The sequence below is a fragment of the Pleurodeles waltl genome, chromosome 6 (genome assembly GCF_031143425.1).
Source record: "Pleurodeles waltl isolate 20211129_DDA chromosome 6, aPleWal1.hap1.20221129, whole genome shotgun sequence".
In the NCBI taxonomy this organism is placed as follows: Eukaryota; Metazoa; Chordata; class Amphibia; order Caudata; family Salamandridae; genus Pleurodeles; species Pleurodeles waltl.
The window spans coordinates 1,559,776,153-1,559,795,652 of NC_090445.1; the positions used below are offsets into that span (position 1 = coordinate 1,559,776,153).

General features: G+C 45.3%; 1 protein-coding gene across 1 annotated transcript in view; it reads left to right on the top strand.

Annotated features, from left to right (window-relative positions):
- DRAXIN (dorsal inhibitory axon guidance protein) overlaps positions 1 to 19,500 on the top strand; it is a 119,778-nt gene that overhangs the window by 84,217 nt on the left and 16,061 nt on the right. Inside the window, exon 3 of the mRNA XM_069241248.1 lies at positions 11,737 to 11,924. Within this exon, the coding sequence (XP_069097349.1) occupies positions 11,737 to 11,924 (188 nt within the window). The remainder of the gene's footprint in view (positions 1 to 11,736; positions 11,925 to 19,500) is intronic.

Consider the following 19,500-nt stretch of genomic DNA (forward strand, 5'->3'; position numbering starts at 1 on the left):
GGACCAGGAGGTCGCAAATTGGACCAGGAGGTAGAGGGGACGTCGAGCAAGACAAGGAGCCCTCTTAGCAGCAGGTAGCACCCAGAGAAGTGCCAGAAACAGGCACTACGAGGATGCGTGAAACGGTGCTCACCCGAAGTTACACAAAGGAGTTCCACGTCACTGGAGACCAACTTAGAAAGTCGTGCAATGCAGGTTAGAGTGCCGTGGACCCAGGCTGGACTGTGCACAAAGGATTTCCGCCGGAAGTGCACGGAGGCCGGAGTAGCTGCAAAAGTCGCGGTTCCCAGCAATGCAGTCTAGCGAGGTGAGGCAAGGACTTACCTCCACCAAACTTGGACTGAAGAGTCACTGGACTGTGGGGGCCACTTGGACAGAGTTGCTGGATTCGAGGGACCTCGCTCGTCGTGCTGAGAGGAGACCCAAGGGACCGGTAATGCAGCTTTTTGGTGCCTGCGGTTGCAGGGGGAAGATTCCGTCGACCCACGGGAGATTTCTTCGGAGCTTGTAGTGCAGAGGGGAGGCAGACTACCCCCACAGCATGCACCACCAGGAAAACAGTCGAGAAGATGGCAGGATCAGCGTTACAGAGTTGCAGTAGTCGTCTTTGCTACTATGTTGCAGGTTTGCAGGCTTCCAGCGCGGTCAGCAGTCGATTCCTTGGCAGAAGGTGAAGAGAGAGATGCAGAGGAACTCGGATGAGCTCTTGCATTCGTTATCTAAGGAATCCCAAGAGACAGAGACCCTAAATAGCCAGAAAAGAGGGTTTGGCTACCTAGGAGAGAGGATAGGCTAGCAACACCTGAAGGAGCCTATCACAAGGAGTCTCTGACGTCACCTGGTGGCACTGGCCACTCAGAGCAGTCCAGTGTGCCAGCAGCACCTCTGTTTCCAAGATGGCAGAGGTCTGGAGCACACTGGAGGAGCTCTGGGCACCTCCCAGGGGAGGTACAGGTCAGGGGAGTGGTCACTCCCCTTTCCTTTGTCCAGTTTCGTGCCAGAGCAGGGCTAAGGGGTCCCAGAACCGGTGTAGACTGGCTTATGCAGAATTGGGCACATCTGTGCCCAAGAAAGCATTCCCAGAGGCTGGGGGAGGCTACTCCTCCCCTGCCTTCACACCATTTTCCAAAGGGAGAGGGTGTAACCCCCTCTCTCAGAGGAAGTCCTTTGTTCTGCCATCCTGGGCCAGGCCTGGCTGGACCCCAGGAGGGCAGATGCCTGTCTGAGGGGTTGGCAGCAGCAGCAGCTGCAGTGAAACCCCGGGAAAGGCAGTATGGCAGTACCAGGGTCTGTGCTACAGACCACTGGGATCATGGGATTGTGCCAACTATGCCAGGATGGTATAGAGGGGGCAATTCCATGATCATAGACATATTACATGGCCATATTCGGAGTTACCATTTTGAAGCTACATATAGGTAGTGACCTATATGTAGTGCACGCGTGTAATGGTGTCCCCGCACTAGCTGCAAAACTTTGTCCATATGGCTGGAAGAGAGAACAGTGATGCTGTTTCTCTTGAGTTGGAGCAGGGCAGGGATGCTGTCCTATGAGCTCCACACTAGGGCAGGGATGCTGTCCTAAGTGTTGTGAGGCAGTGCAGGTTTTCTGCACTAAAGTTACTCTGGGAGGGTTGGAGGGATGCTCCATGTTAACTAAAATGGTGCTCTTTTTCTCACCAATGTTAGTTATCCCACAGAGAGGTACTTCTACCTCAGGGAGTACAGTTTTGCCAACTGATGATTCCCTTGGAACAGGTGCCGCCCCAGGAGAGGTTTCTCCCACCACAGGAATGGTATCCTGAATGGTAAGGTGGTTAGGGGATACTGTGATACCCTTTTTACCTGTTGATGGAGAGGGATCCTGAGTTTTCAGGCCTTCTCTCCTTTGCTTTTTCATTTCTGTAGAAATGAGAGGGAACAATTCCTCTGGGATGCCCAGCATGGCTGCATGGGCATAAAACTCTACATCAGCCCAACCTGAGGCCTCTAGGTCATTACCTAAGAGACAGTCTACAGGTAAGCTAGGTGATACCACCACCTGCTTAGGCCCAGTAACTCCACCCCAACTAAACTGAATTATAGCTAAGGGAAGAAACTTAGTGGAGTTATGGACATCAATAATCTTATACTGTTGTCCAATGATGTGTTGATCAGGGTGCACTAGGTTTTCAGTCACCAAAGTGATACTGGCACCTGTGTCCCTGTAGGCCAAGGCCTTAACACCATTTATTGAAACTGTCTGCCTGTACTTATCCATTGTAAGGGGACAAGCAGCCAGTGTGGCAAGGCCAATGCCACTAGGTGTGACAGAAACTGTCTTGGGACTGACTACCCCAGTTTCTATGATGGACCCATAAGTGAACCCAACTACACCCTTTGCTTGACTGTTGCCAGCAGTCCCACCACTAGTACCACTACTGCTAGGGGCACTAGAGCTTGATGTATTAGTGGTGGTAGGCTCAGGGGGTTTACCTGGACAGGACTTATCCCCTGGCCTATGGCCTCTATTTTTACACACAAAGCACCAAGGCTTTTTAAATTGTGTAGGTTGAGAAGAAGAGGAAGAATTTGTTTTATCCCCACCCCCTGAAGAGTGTTTAAGATTTGAAGTGGGATCTTTGGTTTTACCCTTATCCCCATGCTTATCTTGAGACTTTTCACCATCTTTCTTCTTAGTGTTCTCTTTGTCACCCCCTGTATGAACTTTTCTGTTCACCCTTGTTCTGACCCATTTGTCTGCCTTCTTTCCCAATTCTTGGGGAGAGGTCAGATCAGAGTCCACCAAGTACTGGTGCAACAAATCAGACACACAATTATTAAGAATATGCTCTCTCAGGATCAAGTTATACAGGCTGTCATAATCAGTAACTTTACAGCCATGTAGCCACCCCTCCAAGGCCTTCACTGAATGGTCAATGAAATCCACCCAGTCTTGTGAAGACTCCTTTTTGGTCTCTCTGAACGTTATCCTGTATTGTTCAGTGGTTAAGCCATAACCATCCAGGAGTGCATTCTTAAGAACTTTATTATCATTAGCTTCATTTTCTTTCACAGTAAGGAGCCTATCCCTACCTTTTCCATTAAATGATAGCCATAGGATAGCAGCCAACTGCCTTTGAGGGACATCCTGTACAGCACAGGCCCTCTCAAGTGCAGCAAACCACTTGTTAATGTCATCCCCCTCCTTATAAGGGGGAACTATCTTGTGCAGATTCCTGGAATCATGCTCTTTTGCAGGATGACTATGGGGAATACTGCTGCTGCCACCATGGGTTTCTAAACCCAGTTTCTGTCTCTCCTTCTCTACTTCTAAGGTCTGTCTATCCAAATCCAGCTGTTGCTTCTTAAGCTTCAGTCTGGTTTGTTCCACTCTCAATCTATTGAGCTCCCTTTCTAACAATCTGTCATCAGGGTGGGTGGGAGGGACATTCCTTGAAACAGAAGTATGGTGAGAATGGACAGAAGGAGACCTGTCCCTTACAGAGGGCACCCTATCAGCTTGGCTAACAGTATAATGTGAGAGCACACCATCAGTATGGTGTGATTCAACCTCTGTACCAACTATGCTAGACTGTCTAGTAATGGGCAGGCTGAGAAGTTTCTTTCCTGAATCTTTTCCTGGGGGAGTCCCTGGATCAGATTGGGAACCATTAGCTACTTTTTCCACAGATGGGGCACTTTTAGCCTTATCTTGTTCTCTAAGCATGTTAAGTAACAATTCCAAGGAAGGATTCTTCCCTACACTCAAACCTCTCTCTATACAGAGACTCCTTGCTCCTTTCCAGCTAAGGTGGTCATATGCAATCTTAGACAGGTCAACATTTTGGCCTGTGCCAGACATTTTTAGAGAGAGTTAAAGTGATAGAAAAAGAGAAAAAAAAGTTTGTCAGAGCTTTTAGAAAGACAGAGAAAAAACTTTTTAGAACTTTTTAGAAAGTTAGAAGTACTTTTCAGCACTTAGAAAAGAGTGAAAAGAGGAAATGCAAAACTTTTTGGCAATGTGTATATACACTGAACTTGTTTTGTATATTTTTCTCTTATGAAAAGTAAAATGACAAGAGTGGTAAGTAGTCTCAAAGCACTTATCCCACCGCTGCACAACCAATGTAGGAGGCTGGACTGGCTTGTAGTGAGTACCAAGGGGTACTTGCACCTTGCACCAGGCCCAGTTATCCCTTATTAGTGTATAGGGTGTCTAGCAGCTTAGGCTGATAGATAATGGTAGCTTAGCAGAGCAGCTTAGGCTGAACTAGGAGACGTGTGAAGCCACTACAGTACCACTTAGTGTCATATGCACAATATCATAAGAAAACACAATACACAGTTATACTAAAAATAAAGGTAATTTATTTTTATGACAATATGCCAAAGTATCTCAGTGTGTACCCTCGGTGAGAGGATAGGAAATATACACAAGATATATATACACAATAGCAAAAATATGCAGTATAGTCTTAGAAAACAGTGCAAACAATGTATAGTTACAATAGGATGCAATGGGGACACATAGGGATAGGGGCAACACAAACCATATACTCCAAAAGTGGAATGCGAACCACGAATGGACCCCAAACCTATGTGACCTTGTAGAGGGTCGCTGGGACTATTAGAAAATAGTGAGGGTTAGAAAAATAGCCCACCCCAAGACCCTGAAAAGTGAGTGCAAAGTGCACTAAAGTTCCCCTAACGACAAAGAAGTCGTGTTAGAGGAATAATGCAGGAAAGACACAAACCAACAATGCAACAACGCTGGATTTCCAATCTGGGGTACCTGTGGAACAAGGGGACCAAGTCCAAAAGTCACAAGCAAGTCGGAGATGGGCAGATGCCCAGGAAATGCCAGCTGCGGGTGCAAAGAAGCTTCGACTGGACTGAAGAAGCTGCGGTTTCTGCAGGAACGCAAAGGGCTAGAGACTTCCCCTTTGGAGGACGGATCCCTCTCGCCTTGTAGAGTCGTGCAGAAGTGTTTTCCCGCCGAAAGAACGCCAACAAGCCTTGCTAGCTGCAAATCGTGCAGTTAGCGTTTTTGGACGCTGCTGCGGCCCAGGAGGGACCAGGAGGTCGCAAATTGGACCAGGAGGTAGAAGGGACGTCGAGCAAGATAAGGAGCCCTCTTAGCAGCAGGTAGCACCCAGAGAAGTGCCAGAAACAGGCACTACGAGGATGCGTGAAACGGTGCTCACCCGAAGTTACACAAAGGAGTCCCACGTCGCCAGAGACCAACTTAGAAAGTCGTGCAATGCAGGTTAGAGTGCCGAGGACCCAGGCTGGACTGTGCACAAAGGATTTCCGCCGGAAGTGCACGGAGGCCGGAGTAGCTGCAAAAGTCGCGGTTCCCGGCAATGCAGTCTAGCGAGGTGAGGCAAGGACTTACCTCCACCAAACTTGGACTGAAGAGTCACTGGACTGTGGGGGCCACTTGGACAGAGTTGCTGGATTCGAGGGACCTCGCTCGTCGTGCTGAGAGGAGACCCAAGGGACCGGTAATGCAGCTTTTTGGTGCCTGCGGTTGCAGGGGGAAGATTTCGTCGACCCACGGGAGATTTCTTTGGAGCTTCTAGTGCAGAGAGGAGGCAGACTACCCCCACAGCATGCACCACCAGGAAAACAGTCGAGAAGGCGGCAGGATCAGCGTTACAGAGTTGCAGTAGTCGTCTTTGCTACTATGTTGCAGGTTTGCAGGCTTCCAGCGCGGTCAGCAGTCGATTCCTTGGCAGAAGGTGAAGAGAGAGATGCAGAGGAACTCGGATGAGCTCTTGCATTCGTTATCTAAGGAATCCCAAGAGACAGAGACCCTAAATAGCCAGAAAAGAGGGTTTGGCTACCTAGGAGAGAGGATAGGCTAGCAACACCTGAAGGAGCCTATCACAAGGAGTCTCTGACGTCACCTGGTGGCACTGGCCACTCAGAGCAGTCCAGTGTGCCAGCAGCACCTCTGTTTCCAAGATGGCAGAGGTCTGGAGCACACTGGAGGAGCTCTGGGCACCTCCCAGGGGAGGTACAGGTCAGGGGAGTGGTCACTCCCCTTTCCTTTGTCCAGTTTCGCGCCAGAGCAGGGCTAAGGGGTCCCTGAACTGGTGTAGACTGGCTTATGCAGAATTGGGCACATCTGTGCCCAAGAAAGCATTCCCAGAGGCTGGGGGAGGCTACTCCTCCCCTGCCTTCACACCATTTTCCAAAGGGAGAGGGTGTAACACCCTCTCTCAGAGGAAGTCCTTTGTTCTGCCATCCTGGGCCAGGCCTGGATGGACCCCAGGAGGGCAGATGCCTGTCTGAGGGGTTGGCAGCAGCAGCAGCTGCAGTGAAACCCCGGGAAAGGCAGTATGGCAGTACCAGGGTCTGTGCTACAGACCACTGGGATCATGGGATTGTGCCAACTATGCCAGGATGGTATAGAGGGGGCAATTCCATGATCATAGACATATTACATGGCCATATTCGGAGTTACCATTTTGAAGCTACATATAGGTAGTGACCTATATGTAGTGCACGCGTGTAATGGTGTCCCCGCACTCACAAAGTCCGGGGAATTGGCCCTGAACAATGTGGGGGCACCTTGGCTAGTGCCAGGGTGCCCACACACTAAGTAACTTAGCACCCAACCTTTACTAGGTAAAGGTTAGACATATAGGTGACTTATAAGTTACTTAAGTGCAGTGTAAAATGGCTGTGAAATAACGTGGACGTTATTTCACTCAGGCTGCAGTGGCAGGCCTGTGTAAGATTTGTCAGAGCTCCCTATGGGTGGCAAAAGAAATGCTGCAGCCCATAGGGATCTCCTGGAACCCCAATACCCTGGGTACCTCAGTACCATATACTAGGGAATTATAAGGGTGTTCCAGTAAGCCAATGTAAATTGGTAAAATTGGTCACTAGCCTGTCAGTGACAATTTGAAAGAAATGAGAGAGCATAACCACTGAGGTTCTGGTTAGCAGAGCCTCAGTGAGACAGTTAGGCATCACACAGGGAACACATACCTATAGGTCACAAACTTATGAGCACTGGGGTCCTGACTAGCAGGGTCCCAGTGACACATAACAAACATACTGAAAACATAGGGTTTTCACTATGAGCACTGGGCCCTGGCAAGCAGGATACCAGTGAGACAGTGAAAACACCCTGACATACACTCATAAACAGGCCCAAAGTGGGGGTAACAAGGCTAGAAAGAGGCTACTTTCTCACACTTCCAATCCAATATTATGTGTCGTTTCCTCCTCACCTATGCTAGTGCATAACTCATCACAGAAGCCACTTCATCAGGGGTCTAGTATAACATGTGGATGAGATCACCATTAGCAACTTGTGTCTAGCAGCTCATCATTGCAGATGGGAAGGCCATAAGTGGAACTGGGCTTAAATGATCTAAACATACTGTAATTATAGCTCAGACGGTGGAGCACCAGCTGCAGACTTCTGAGTGTACACACATAACCTGGCAGGACCGACTCAGCCTTTCACAAATATGAAACAAGCTCTGTTGATTTAGGAATAATGATGTTTACTCGTCATCTTCATCATAAATGTGTTTAATTTGGAAATCAATCTATAAAACACAATATATGTGGGCCCATTTGTCAAGGTGAAGTTAAATATACTGCGATATGATGCAAAATCCAAAACATACATGTTGCAATTGTCTGTGTTCATAAGCGCTCTGCAACCTAAAATATAAATATAAACAAGGATTTGCAATGCAATGGGTCTCGCATTTGCTCGAGTTAAAGCTATTAGCATTGTAATCTCCGAACCGGACTTTTCTTGCCACATAAATTGAAAATGAAAAGTAAAACAGTTTCACCTAAGGGAGCCGATTCAAAGCAACAAGGCATAAGCGTGAAGGAGACACACAAAAGGAAAAAGAAGTTCTCTCCCAGTCAACCGTATCGGCAAAAGTACAATTAGCCATGTAACAGGTTTGATGTCCAAGGCGATGACCAAACCGCCCCATGTAGGGACACACTCAAAACATTTACCAATGATAACAAAGGATTTTTGAAGGGCAAGCCCATGAACGAGTGATAGTGATGGGCGTGAGGTGGGCATGGTGAACAGCCCAAAAAGATAACACTTCGGAAAGACAGCGATTGAGCACTGCTATGCTCGACTTAAAAATATATAAGGGGCTTATTTGGAGGTGAGTGATAACGTGGCATCTTCTAAAAATGGGCATATTCTCAGTCTACCCATCTCTCTTTTCCTTGCATCATTAAGAGGTGGTGAAGGCATTTTCTTTCTTATGATAGGCTGTCGGCTGGCTTCGCTGTCAGAACCACTGTCATACCAGATCAGCTGCCATAGTAATGCTGTACATGGGAGCCAGGTTCACCAAATTGTTGGTAGGGTCCGTCCTTGGTCATATGCAGGGCTTTAAATGAGGCAAATCCTGCCAGGATTCCGACCCGGAAGGAACAGACTTTGAAGTATGTCCCTACTGGACCCTTCATTCATGTCCTTAACTTTACAGTAAAAACACAGATTTCAAACTCTTAAGGTAATCCTTGTCAGTGAAGCAGTCTATTCTAACATTTCACATTTTATTTGATTTCCTAAAAGTATTTTTTTATTCCAGATGCTGTGTGTCTGTAGGTTTTTCATGTGACAGATGTGTGCATCGCAACATTTGTGACAATAATTACAATTTTATGTGAAAATGTGTGTGAAGTGGGTATACACATCTTTTGAGTTATGTACATCGCAGAAGAATAGAAATACTGAATTTAGGGTGATGTTTGTGTGAGAGAGAAGGATATATAGAAATAGTGCACATGTTGAAGTAGAGGTGATGCAAGGAAGTACACACAAAATAGCAGAGTGAAAAGACAATGATGAAAAGGCATGAGATGAAGCGTGTGATATGTAATGAGGAACTTCTGAAAGATGAGGTGAGAGAAGTGGGCGTAAGTGTTTAAAAGTGAGAGACTGCATAATAAAGTGGTGTGAAGCGGAGGACAGGAGTGAATGAGACACTACAAAAAGTACTACTCTTTCTACAGACCTTAATAATGCTTAATTCACTATCTTACTGGAAATGAAACCTTTTCAATTCTAATGATGCCCAACAAGTTCATTATTTAATCATTTACGAACTACTGATAAGAAGCATTGTCAAAGCCAAAAGATCTAGCTTGTTTTATGTGCATTTTCGTTGTTATGTGATATGTCTGGATGCAATAACAGAAATCTCACACAGGAACACCAAAATACAGGTCAGGTGGCATCATGTGGTAAACAGAGCATTTTAGTTCACATGTTTTAAACCGTGCCCTTAATTACACTGGCCACACCTCTGGAAACGATTCCCAGTTGCATTTTTTGGCCATGCCCCTTTCAGAGATTTTCGCCTCACCCCAACTTTTCCATCCCACTTAAAACATTGACCATCGGAGAATCTACAATGAGGCTAGGTGCTGTGGAAGGCCCATGGGCCTGAACTTTTATGGAAAAGATGTGAAAAGGATTTCCTGTCCCAAACCCCAGCACCATAAACTCCTTTTTTTATTTATTTTGTACAGCACTAACCAGTCAGGATCAGAACTGTCTGCCCATTAACCCATAAAACAGAAACAGCCCCTGAAGTAGCTATAGCTGAGGGTCGAATTATCGTAGACAATGTGTGACTATATCACTTTCCCACAGGAAGAAAAGTCACAACCCTAGCATAACGCTCACTTTCAGAGAAAATTGTCTATTTTCCAAAGCAGAGAGCACAGGCATCAACTTTCTTAGATACATGCATGAAAAATATGTACTGTATTAAATATACCTCATCATATGCAAAACAGTCATGCAAAGCCATCTCTACCAACTTGTTTCTCTTTCACTGCAAAGCAACTGTTTGTGGCAATGCATAAGCATGATTTGCTTTTGTCTGTGGTCTGAAACAGCCTTGTTACTCCGTTAGCGCAAATAAAAAACAATAAAAAAAATAGATATCACCACACACAAATGTGTGAAATGATCTAGTAAAAGCTAATTTACCTCTTATAAATCCACATAATAAAGGGCATATGAGCTTGTTAATAAATCAAAAGTACAACATTAAAAAAAAAAAATGGAGATAAGCTTGTTTGATAGATTTCAAAATGGCTGTTTCCGATTACATCTCCTGAAGCCATTTGTTTAAAGTGATAATGCTTTGGTATCATAGCAAGATATGTTCTTGAATTACGCCAACATCTTTGTAACTTTTGGACTTTTAAAAATGTTAGTCAATCTATTTAACACGTTTCTAAAAGGTGCTCATAACACGCGGCCACAAACACCTTGTGCCTATGTCACAATGTCTGTGTCAGATGGCCTTCGAATTTAGGGTGGGGCTTCTGAAGCTGTTTTGTCCTGCCTGATAGTGCCATTCCCCATATGCTAGTCCAGGGAAACAAAAAATGATTAATGTCTCCTATGTGCTAAGAGAAAACTCCCAACGTGCAAGGGCACTTGATTTTGTGTTTTTCAGAAACAACCCCCACACTTACACTTTGGAATCGGTTGTTTGAAAAATGTAAACAAAATTTGACTGGTCCACCATAGTTCCATTGACAAATTTGCAACAAAGTGTTTGTGTGAATTGAGTAAAAACACTTTTACCAAAATTTGCCACCAACTGTGCAGGAAATCTTTAGTAGGGCTGGTCAGTCGACATGGGGCTGGCAACCCTTCCATCCACTTAAGCCACCCTCAAGATATTTATATTTTCTCTTTAGTCTTTTCCCTTTAGTCTATTTAAAAAGTAAAAAGGCCTTTCTCTTTAAAGTTTCAGCCAGGAGGGCGTAGGTTTCTTGATCAACGTACAGGCAGAAAAATACAAGTCCTCCTCAAGTTGACTTCCATCACATAAGCAAAGGCCATTTGCCTCTTTAATCCATTTTGTTATATAGCCTCTAAATGTCTTTATATCTAAACTAAATTTGATATACCGCCTACAGTGATGGGCTGCATAAGTCAATCTAAACGGGGCTTCTTTATGCTTATAACATTGTGTTGCAGACATCTTTTAACTATCATGTTCCTGAGAATTATCTCAGTTTCTTCAAATTTAACCCTAGAATTAACAGATTCCTACAAGTGAGGGGCAACCAAGGAAGATGTAGACCAGATCACACTTCAGTAAACATCTTAGGAATAGGTAGATATTGCTCTCAACTCATACATGGATATGTACGGGCATCAATTGTAAGATACAGATTCTTAGCAAAAATTGTTCTTGGTCAATTGTAGATGTTTTATGTTTGCTTGACCTCCACAGTTCATCCGCATACAAGTTACCATGGAAGATGATATGCGAGGCCAATAGAAGCCCTCCTCCAGACTTACATTTCTATTAACAGAGTATGTGGGCAATAATCATTGATAACCTGGGCAGACCAGAAGCCCCAATTTTTGGACCTCAGATCAATACAATAAGAATACCGATTGTTTAGAGCATAAATAACTCATCCCGTGTCGCAGGTACACTGATACTGATCAAATAATTATCTTATAGACGAACTGACTCTCAATATGCACTGTAAGAATGAATGAAATTGTGTGTACAGCACCTGAATCTATGACAGTTGAAAGGGCAGTAAAAGTTGTTTTCTGCATCTGTATTTGTGGTCAGTTAAATGGACTAGTGCTGTGATTGAGGTCAGCAGTATCGCACACTGTATGGGAGTCCTCATACTCTCACCTTAAATTTGAGGATGATATAATGGGTTATTTTAATTAATGCAAGGTCGTTTTGTGACTCCACAGGGACAGCACATGACCGCGAGCCCAGCTCTCTGTTCATGGAACCCCATCCATTTCCAGAGCCAACAGAGAACTTGCAACCGGAGGAGACCCCTACAAGCGCAGCCCCCAGCACATTGCTTCCCAGCACTGTATGGACTGCAGCACCCACCGAAGCATCACCCACACCAGCCACATCTCCTCGTCAACGGGTAAGAGCATAGCCATGACTGATACTGAGGATGGCCATCTGGCTCTGTGATGATCATTGAGGGCTGACTTCTGAGACCCCAAAAATACCATTGCATTATTCTATATAAGTCCCAAATACTACATATTATATCTCTGCAAGTTATGCCACAGACTTTAGTGTGGACTTCATAGAACCTTCATATCACCTTCTTTCGAAGGGTATGTGTGACAAGGCTTCTCAATACCATGGATACGGGATTGCACCCTGAAACATTACGAGGCAGAACCGCTTCAAAATAGGGCAAGTTTTGGATTCAGATGGGTTCTGTGGTCTGAATATTAATCAGTAAAAACAAAGCAGACCTTTGAAAATGATGCGCAGTATTTTTTTTTATAGAGTTCAAATAATACCACCAAAGTCCATATAATAACTGACCACCATAGTGAGATTCTTAGTAACTTTAATTAGAGCTCTTTGAAGGGTGAGCTGGACTTTTCTTTTAGCTCACTATTGAACTGTTCATTTTCTGATAAATAAACTATCATAGACTTGACCAGTTCATTACTCTATTTCCAGGGGAGCTGAAGAAGTTGTTTTACAGAGTTCGGCCGTGAAGGTCTCAACAGTTATGCTGAAGTGGCCTCTCCTTTAAGCCACATACTGCCAGGGTTGGACCTGTTATCCCGGAACCTCAGCCTTTTGACTAACATTCTAGGGGTACATCTCCCGTGCTTGACCACCACCCTCCCTCTGACATTCTCGGAAGGATTCTCTCCAGTTTCCTCCATCAGCGTTCTCCTAGTCGTCTATTCCTCTCAGGACGGGATGAGGCTCAGTAAAACATAGGGGCAATTCATTTAGCAATGGTGCTTATAAATATAACCACTCACTTGCTCCAGCGGAGTGGCCCTAGAAGTCTCCTATCCAATGGGGCATTTTGGGTCTGGCCTTTCCTGTCCCCATTTGGTCATTAAGATAGAAAATGTTGCACAAAAGGCACAAAACACTAAGAAGAACAGAGCAAATCGGATATGCAAATATCCGACCAACCGCAAAGCCCGATCTGAAAATGGGTGATCAAAGGTGTTAACCTTTAAGAACCATGCCCCGTCTAGACCCTCCCCCCCCAACTGATTATTGGAGAATCAGAGAGAAAACAAGAAAAACAAAATGCCACAATATGTAGGAAAAATATGCAGAAGGGGGTGTAGGTTGCAAGAAGGGAATGTGATCTGTAGATACCGGGGAGTGTGGTCTGCAGGGATCGGCCAAGGAGGCTGGATTTCAGAGGGCCCTGTGGGAGAGTGAACACTAGGGAACAAGGAGGGAGAGTGGCCTGTTTTGTGTACTAAAACTAATCTGTAAGATGGAAGAAATGTAGATGAACTACAGGAAGCATGGATGGAGGACGCAGTGCAGGATAATGCATTTGGTTTTGTAAACCTATGTGGGAAGCTTGTTGGTGCCATGCATCGAGTAGAGAAGTGTTGTTATCTTGTATTGATGCCCAATGCCTAGATAGCAGTGTGGAGGTTGGCAGAGGTGTAAGAGATAGACACTAAAAAGTATAGGGCAGAGCTAGTAAGTTAGTTGTAGTTGTTTACTTTGTGAGCCCAGAATACTGTTTAAAATGACACATTGCATAGTCAAATGTATTTCCATGCTGATTACATCAAATGCATGAGTGACTCGGAAGGGACTTGTAAGTCTGTGAGGGAAGGAGAACGAGGCCCTTGTCAAAAATGATGAGGGGAAAAAGAAGACAGAAGACCGGTGTAGAGATCTGCCGAGATGGGCTGCATTACAGTCATACCACTTGTGACTACAGGTGGCTGGGGCTAATGTTGCAGCTGGGACCTGCAAGAAAGGACCACCATAGAGCACACTGGGAGCCAGCTGTATGTTGCAGCTCTCTTGATTAATATACTGCTTATTCAAGCTGTGGCATTGAATGTTGTGTTGCAGTGAGTGGCCTGATAGTTGTGGACTCCTGTGAGGTGTATTTATTAGGGCCACCAGTGCCATAGCCTGTAATAAGTACATTCGGCTCTGTACCCTTCAGGAGCTTTGATTCCTTTGTAATTTGTGTGTTTTGGTTTCTGCTATGAATTAAACTTGGCCAAGAGGTTCTAATGTGGCACTGCAGAGTCTATCTCATTATTCAATTGAGCGTGAGTGATGACCAACCTGCATTTTGTGGTATTCAGCAAGAAGAGGAACTACATGTTGTTAACCAAGAGTTTGGTCTCTTTTGGCACTCAATAGACAGAGGCCCAGATTTAAGAAGGCCTAACGTCATTCCAACGCCACATTAGCATCGTTTTTTTTATGCTAATGTGGCGTTGGAAGGCCACAAACACCACACAATATTTACAAAGTGGCATTGGGCCACTTTGTAACCCCTTGCGCCACATTATGCCTGCGCCAGGCATAATGTATGCAAGGGGGGGCATTCCGGCAGTGGGGGGTGCGAGAAAATGGCGCAAAGAAATCTAAGAGATTCCTTCGGTCATTTTTAACGCCTAAAGGGAGGCTCCCATCGTTTTCAGTGGTCCTCTGGGTGCTTTACAGGATTAGTGGCAACATTTTTTACGCTAATCCTGCAAAGCGACGGACTTGTTTAAAAAATTATGACTCAAGTACCCCTGACTACTGCCATGGTGCGCCGTATTTTAAATATGGTGCCCACATGGTGGTGTTAGGGGGGCGCTAAAGGGCACAAGAAAAGTGACGCTGCATCATGTGCATTGCCACTTTTCATAAATCTGCCCCAAGTCTTTTATGGTGACCACTGTTGTTATTTGGTGTTGATCACTGGAATCTCAATGGTTTGAGTATTTACCTTAAAAATATTCAGTTTTGCATGCTCCCTGAATTTGAGGTGATCTAGTGTTCCATAATTTTGCTGGTAAAGTATTGCAGCATTTTGCCACTTTTACTAAGGACTATGATCCTCTAATGGAGTTTTTTTAATAGGAAGTGATAATCTGATGGACAGGGTCTTGTTTTGGTGGAACATTTATGTATGTTTTGTGGGCCTTTTCCGTGGAGTACTTTTTGGACTATATAGAGTGTTTTGAAAGCCTGGCTTCCTGACAGTGTAATGTCTGAAGTACTAGAGTAATTTTCTTCCTAAAATGGATATGAAATAATGATCATGCAACTGTGTATTGGATCCTTTGTAATTTTTGTGTTATGTAACACAGGATGCCAAGGTATAGGCTGGTGACATGATGGTCTGTAGTTTCTGGTGATGCAATGGGTCGAAGTTATTTTTGGTTATTTAATTAACATTCACAGTTAAAGTTAGGTTTGAATCCAGGTCACTTTAAGATTTCTTATACCATTCGATGTTGCTGATAGGTACTCCATTCCTTGGGGTTTCCATTGTCCACAGTTCAGGATCCCAGTTTTTACAAATTTAACTGAAGATGGATGATTAGCATTCATTAATCTATGGGGAGGTGGTGTTTGTGCCATCTAGTTTCATTTATATCCTCAGGGTTTGCCAGCTTCAGGATGAAAGGTGTGTCATCTGTGTAGGTGCTGCAGTTGAAAGTGAATGATATGATTGGATCTAGTAAGGTGCAAGCCAGAAGTTAAACAGAAGTTGGGTGATGATTGAGACTGTGGTACTTTGCAGTGTAAGGACTGAGGGGCAGAGGAGAAGGTAGGCATAGATAGCATGCTTTGTCTATCTTTGAGATAAGTGGAGATCCATTTAATTGTATTCTGCATATTGTGAGCTCTTCTGGTCTTTATCTGCATGTTTTGATGCAGTAAAAGCTGTGGACAGGCCAAAAGGCAGCAGTGCAGCCATCCTTTTCAGGTTAGGTCATCCCTGATGGCTACCAGTGCTGTCTCCGTGCCTTTGCCATGGCAGAATCCAGATTGTTGGTCAACAAGTAGGTTATCTATAGCACCAAAAGATGGCTCTCTCTAGGGTATAACAAGGGAGAGCAGATGAATAGTAGAGTGCCTGGATACCTTAGTACTCAATAAAGAAGGGATACTGTAGATTTCTTTCAGGCGAGCATGACTATGTTTTGGTGTATCCAGGAGGGGATGTTTAGCACAGATACATAACCTTTCAATGTTAAGAACAGTAAAAACGAATACAACTTTCTTCAAAGTTAGCCCGCACCTGCCTTCACGTGACAGTTAACCAGAGAACTCAGCGATCGGTGTAGCAAGTTGTGTATGGTAGGAGGGATGTGCTGTGTTGATTGCTGTGTGTTATGTCCCCAGATCATCATCTGTGGTGAGCTGTCGCAGGGTCCTCACTGGGGGCGTTGTCTGTTTCATGTATTTTAGTGTGTTACTCTGACAAGACCCCATCCTAAGCATGGCTATTGGGTATTTACGCAGGCCTTTGGTGTCTTCAAGGAGTACTGCCTTTCTTTCGGCTTGTGCCCAGGCCTCCTTAAAGAGGGCCCAACTCGTGACTGTGGGAGGGGTTGGAGATTTCCTCTTGTGTGATTTGGGCCTTAGCCAAAAGGAGTGCTAGATCTATGAATCGTGTCGTTGTTTTGGACGTCTTGGTGTGGTAAACGGGCCCAGCAGGCACACCTCCCAGGTATGTAAGGTGTTATATCCTGTGCATCCTGCCAAATGAGTTGTAATATCTAGCCAATAGTGGGAGACGGACAGGCAGAGCCAAAACATTTGCAATAGGTCAGCACTGAATGTGTGACAGCAGAGGCAGGCTGCGTTGGTGTGATGGAAATAGCAGTTAATCTTTCGGTGGGTGAGGAATGCTCTATGCAACATCTAATATTGCATTCGCCTGAAACGGGTGTTACAGGAGACCAGAGCAGGGTACTCCACAATACGCTGCCATTCTTGGGTCAGTAAAGCATCTACAGAGGTCTGTCTCCCAGAGTTGTCGCAGCTTGGTTAGGGGTGAAGCAGCGTGGTAGAGCAAGGAGCTGGCTAGCCACCTCATCAGGTGGCGGCCCCCCATAACGTGAATGTATTGTATTGTGTGGTGCATACTGGGTTCTTGTTGGATGCTGACCCATTGTGCTCTCAGCGACCGCATGATAGAAGTGTATAGTAGGAACTGCCCTGGTGGATGCCAGAGTCAGTGATGAGTTCCTTCATGGAGAGGAGTGCCCCATTGCTATAGAGGTCTCCCAGTGTATGTATCCCCAGTTGGTACCACCGGCTCAACTCCGGCAGTGATGGATACCACTGCACTGTGCAGCATGCCAAGGAGCGGCATAGCCGGAGCATAAGTTGGGGTTGTTCTGGTGATAAATAGTCTTCTCTCAAAGCAGCAGTGTGCCACTCGTAATATGAGTGAGTGAGGCTGCGGGATCCTGGTGTGTGGGTGGAAGAGGTGCAGTAGTTGGGGCATGGTCACATGGGTGTGAGCAGCAGCTGTGTCCTCCAGCGGATGACCCACCTGCCACCTGGCCACCCACTGCAGCTTGGAGGCCAGGTAGTAATGCTAGAAGTACGGTATGCCTATGTCGTAGTTTGGACTCTTGCTCTGAGCAAGACTGCTGGTTTAGGGATAACAGTATTTTTGTTTGTGAGTGACTACATCTTTCCTACAACAAGTCGCAACTGTTGTCCCAACCTTACCAGCTCACTAGCAGCACCTCACCAGAAACACAATAGTAAAAGGTGATTTATGGCAGCCGTTACGCATGGACTCGAGAATAAGATATCTCAGGGAGTGTCGTGGTTAAACGGAGATTACCCTTTTCTCACAGATATATCATGTCTCATACAAACACAGGCCATGACACAGATGCAGTAGAGTTACAATAGTTTTTATTTACCATAACTGCAATTTGCGATACGTTGCATGGGCTGCAATGATTAGGATAATGAAAAATGGAAGAAACAGAATTGTGAAGAAGAGAGTCATTATTACAAAGACCCCCACCATCTTGCAATACGTAGAAAAGATATATGAGATGTAATATGCCCTAATACCCTAATGTGAAAGGCCTAACCTCCTACCTAAAGGAGAGCTGGGTTTGTTAAACCTAATCTGCCAATGCCATGTCCATGAGAGGAGCCTCCAACCCTCGTTACCTTGGAATGAGGTCTCTATCTCAGACTCCGCAGGGACACGAAGACTGGGTCAGCGTCAAGACGACTGCAGCATCGGTATCAGCGATGGTGGCGATGCCCTCTGGTCGGAATCCCTCTGATTATCTGTCTAAAGTGTGATCTATTTATACAGATCTACAAGGTCCCCTGATGTAGGTGTGTTCCTAAACAATAGATAACAGACATGCTTGGGACGGCAATTAATATCAACATTCCCTCGAACGTATAGAGAGGGAAAATCCCTAAGTGTGAACACTTACTGTTTGTTTGTCTTTGGTGCTTGATCTTGACGCCTTGGCGCGGTGACACTGATAATGTTACCCATAACAAGTGGCCTAACTATAAACAAGGCAGCCATCTTAGAAGAAATAAATAATTAAATGAGCTAAGACAGAGCAAGCTACGTAGGTTAAAAGTCACTAGGTGACGGGGGCACGAGTCTACAAGCCAGGGGCTAAGCTAACTCCTGTTATCCCATTAAAACGAACTAGGATTCACTACACCTAGCCCACCCTGATCAGATGAGAAGTAACGTTTGGTGAACACTACCCTATGCCGTGTGGCATGCCAGAAGAAATCCCTGATGAGTTCTTCAAGGGATTGGACGAAGGGTTTGGTGATACAGAGGGGCAGATTGGCAAAGTAATATGCGACTCATGGCAGTGCCACCATTTTAGTGAGGGGTATGTGGCCAGCTACAGAGAGTGGCAGAGAGCACCAGAACAACATCTGCTCTCAAAAGGAGGTCACAGCACGGGACAGGTTGCCATCCATAAGGTCGGCAGGGGTATGGTATATGTCCAAATAATGGAACATAGCAGGTTGCCACATAAAGATTATTCCATTGATCTGTAGGGCAGGGTGTGGTGTGGCAGGGATAACTCGGAAGAGACATGATTTGTCCCAGTTGGCCTTCAGGACAGAACCATTGTAAACCTATCCAATGCATGTGCTATGGTATCTGGGATGTAGTTTATGTCATCTGCATAAAATGACACCACGTGTGGCCCGTTGCCAGGGGAATCCCCTAGTAGCAGCTATGTTCCCAGAGGACATCTGCTAATGGTTCCATTGCTAGGGAGAACAGTAGTGGGTACAACAGGAAGCCCTGGTGTGTGACCTACGAACAGGTATTGGATCAGATATGAAACTTTCAGTCTTGATCCTGCCTGTGGGTTTGTGTATAAGAGTTTAAATAACCGGATAAAACAGGAACCCAGACCGTAGCGGGAGAGTCCCTCAATCAGGTAAGGCCATTCCAGGGAGTCAAAAGCCTTTTGTAGGTCAATCACAAGGCAACTGGACCGGGGCCATGTGAATGGGGGTGTATTCAATGACTTGAAACAATCATCATAAATTTAGGGAGATGCTTCTGGCTGGCACATACCCATTCAGGTCAGGGTGCACCAGCTGTAGCACGGTCAGAGTTAGTTGGTCATTCAATATTTTATAATCAGTATTTAGTAGGGCCAGTGGTCTGTACAAGGCTAATTCCTCCAGGTCCCTGCCTGGCTTGGGTAGTGGTACAA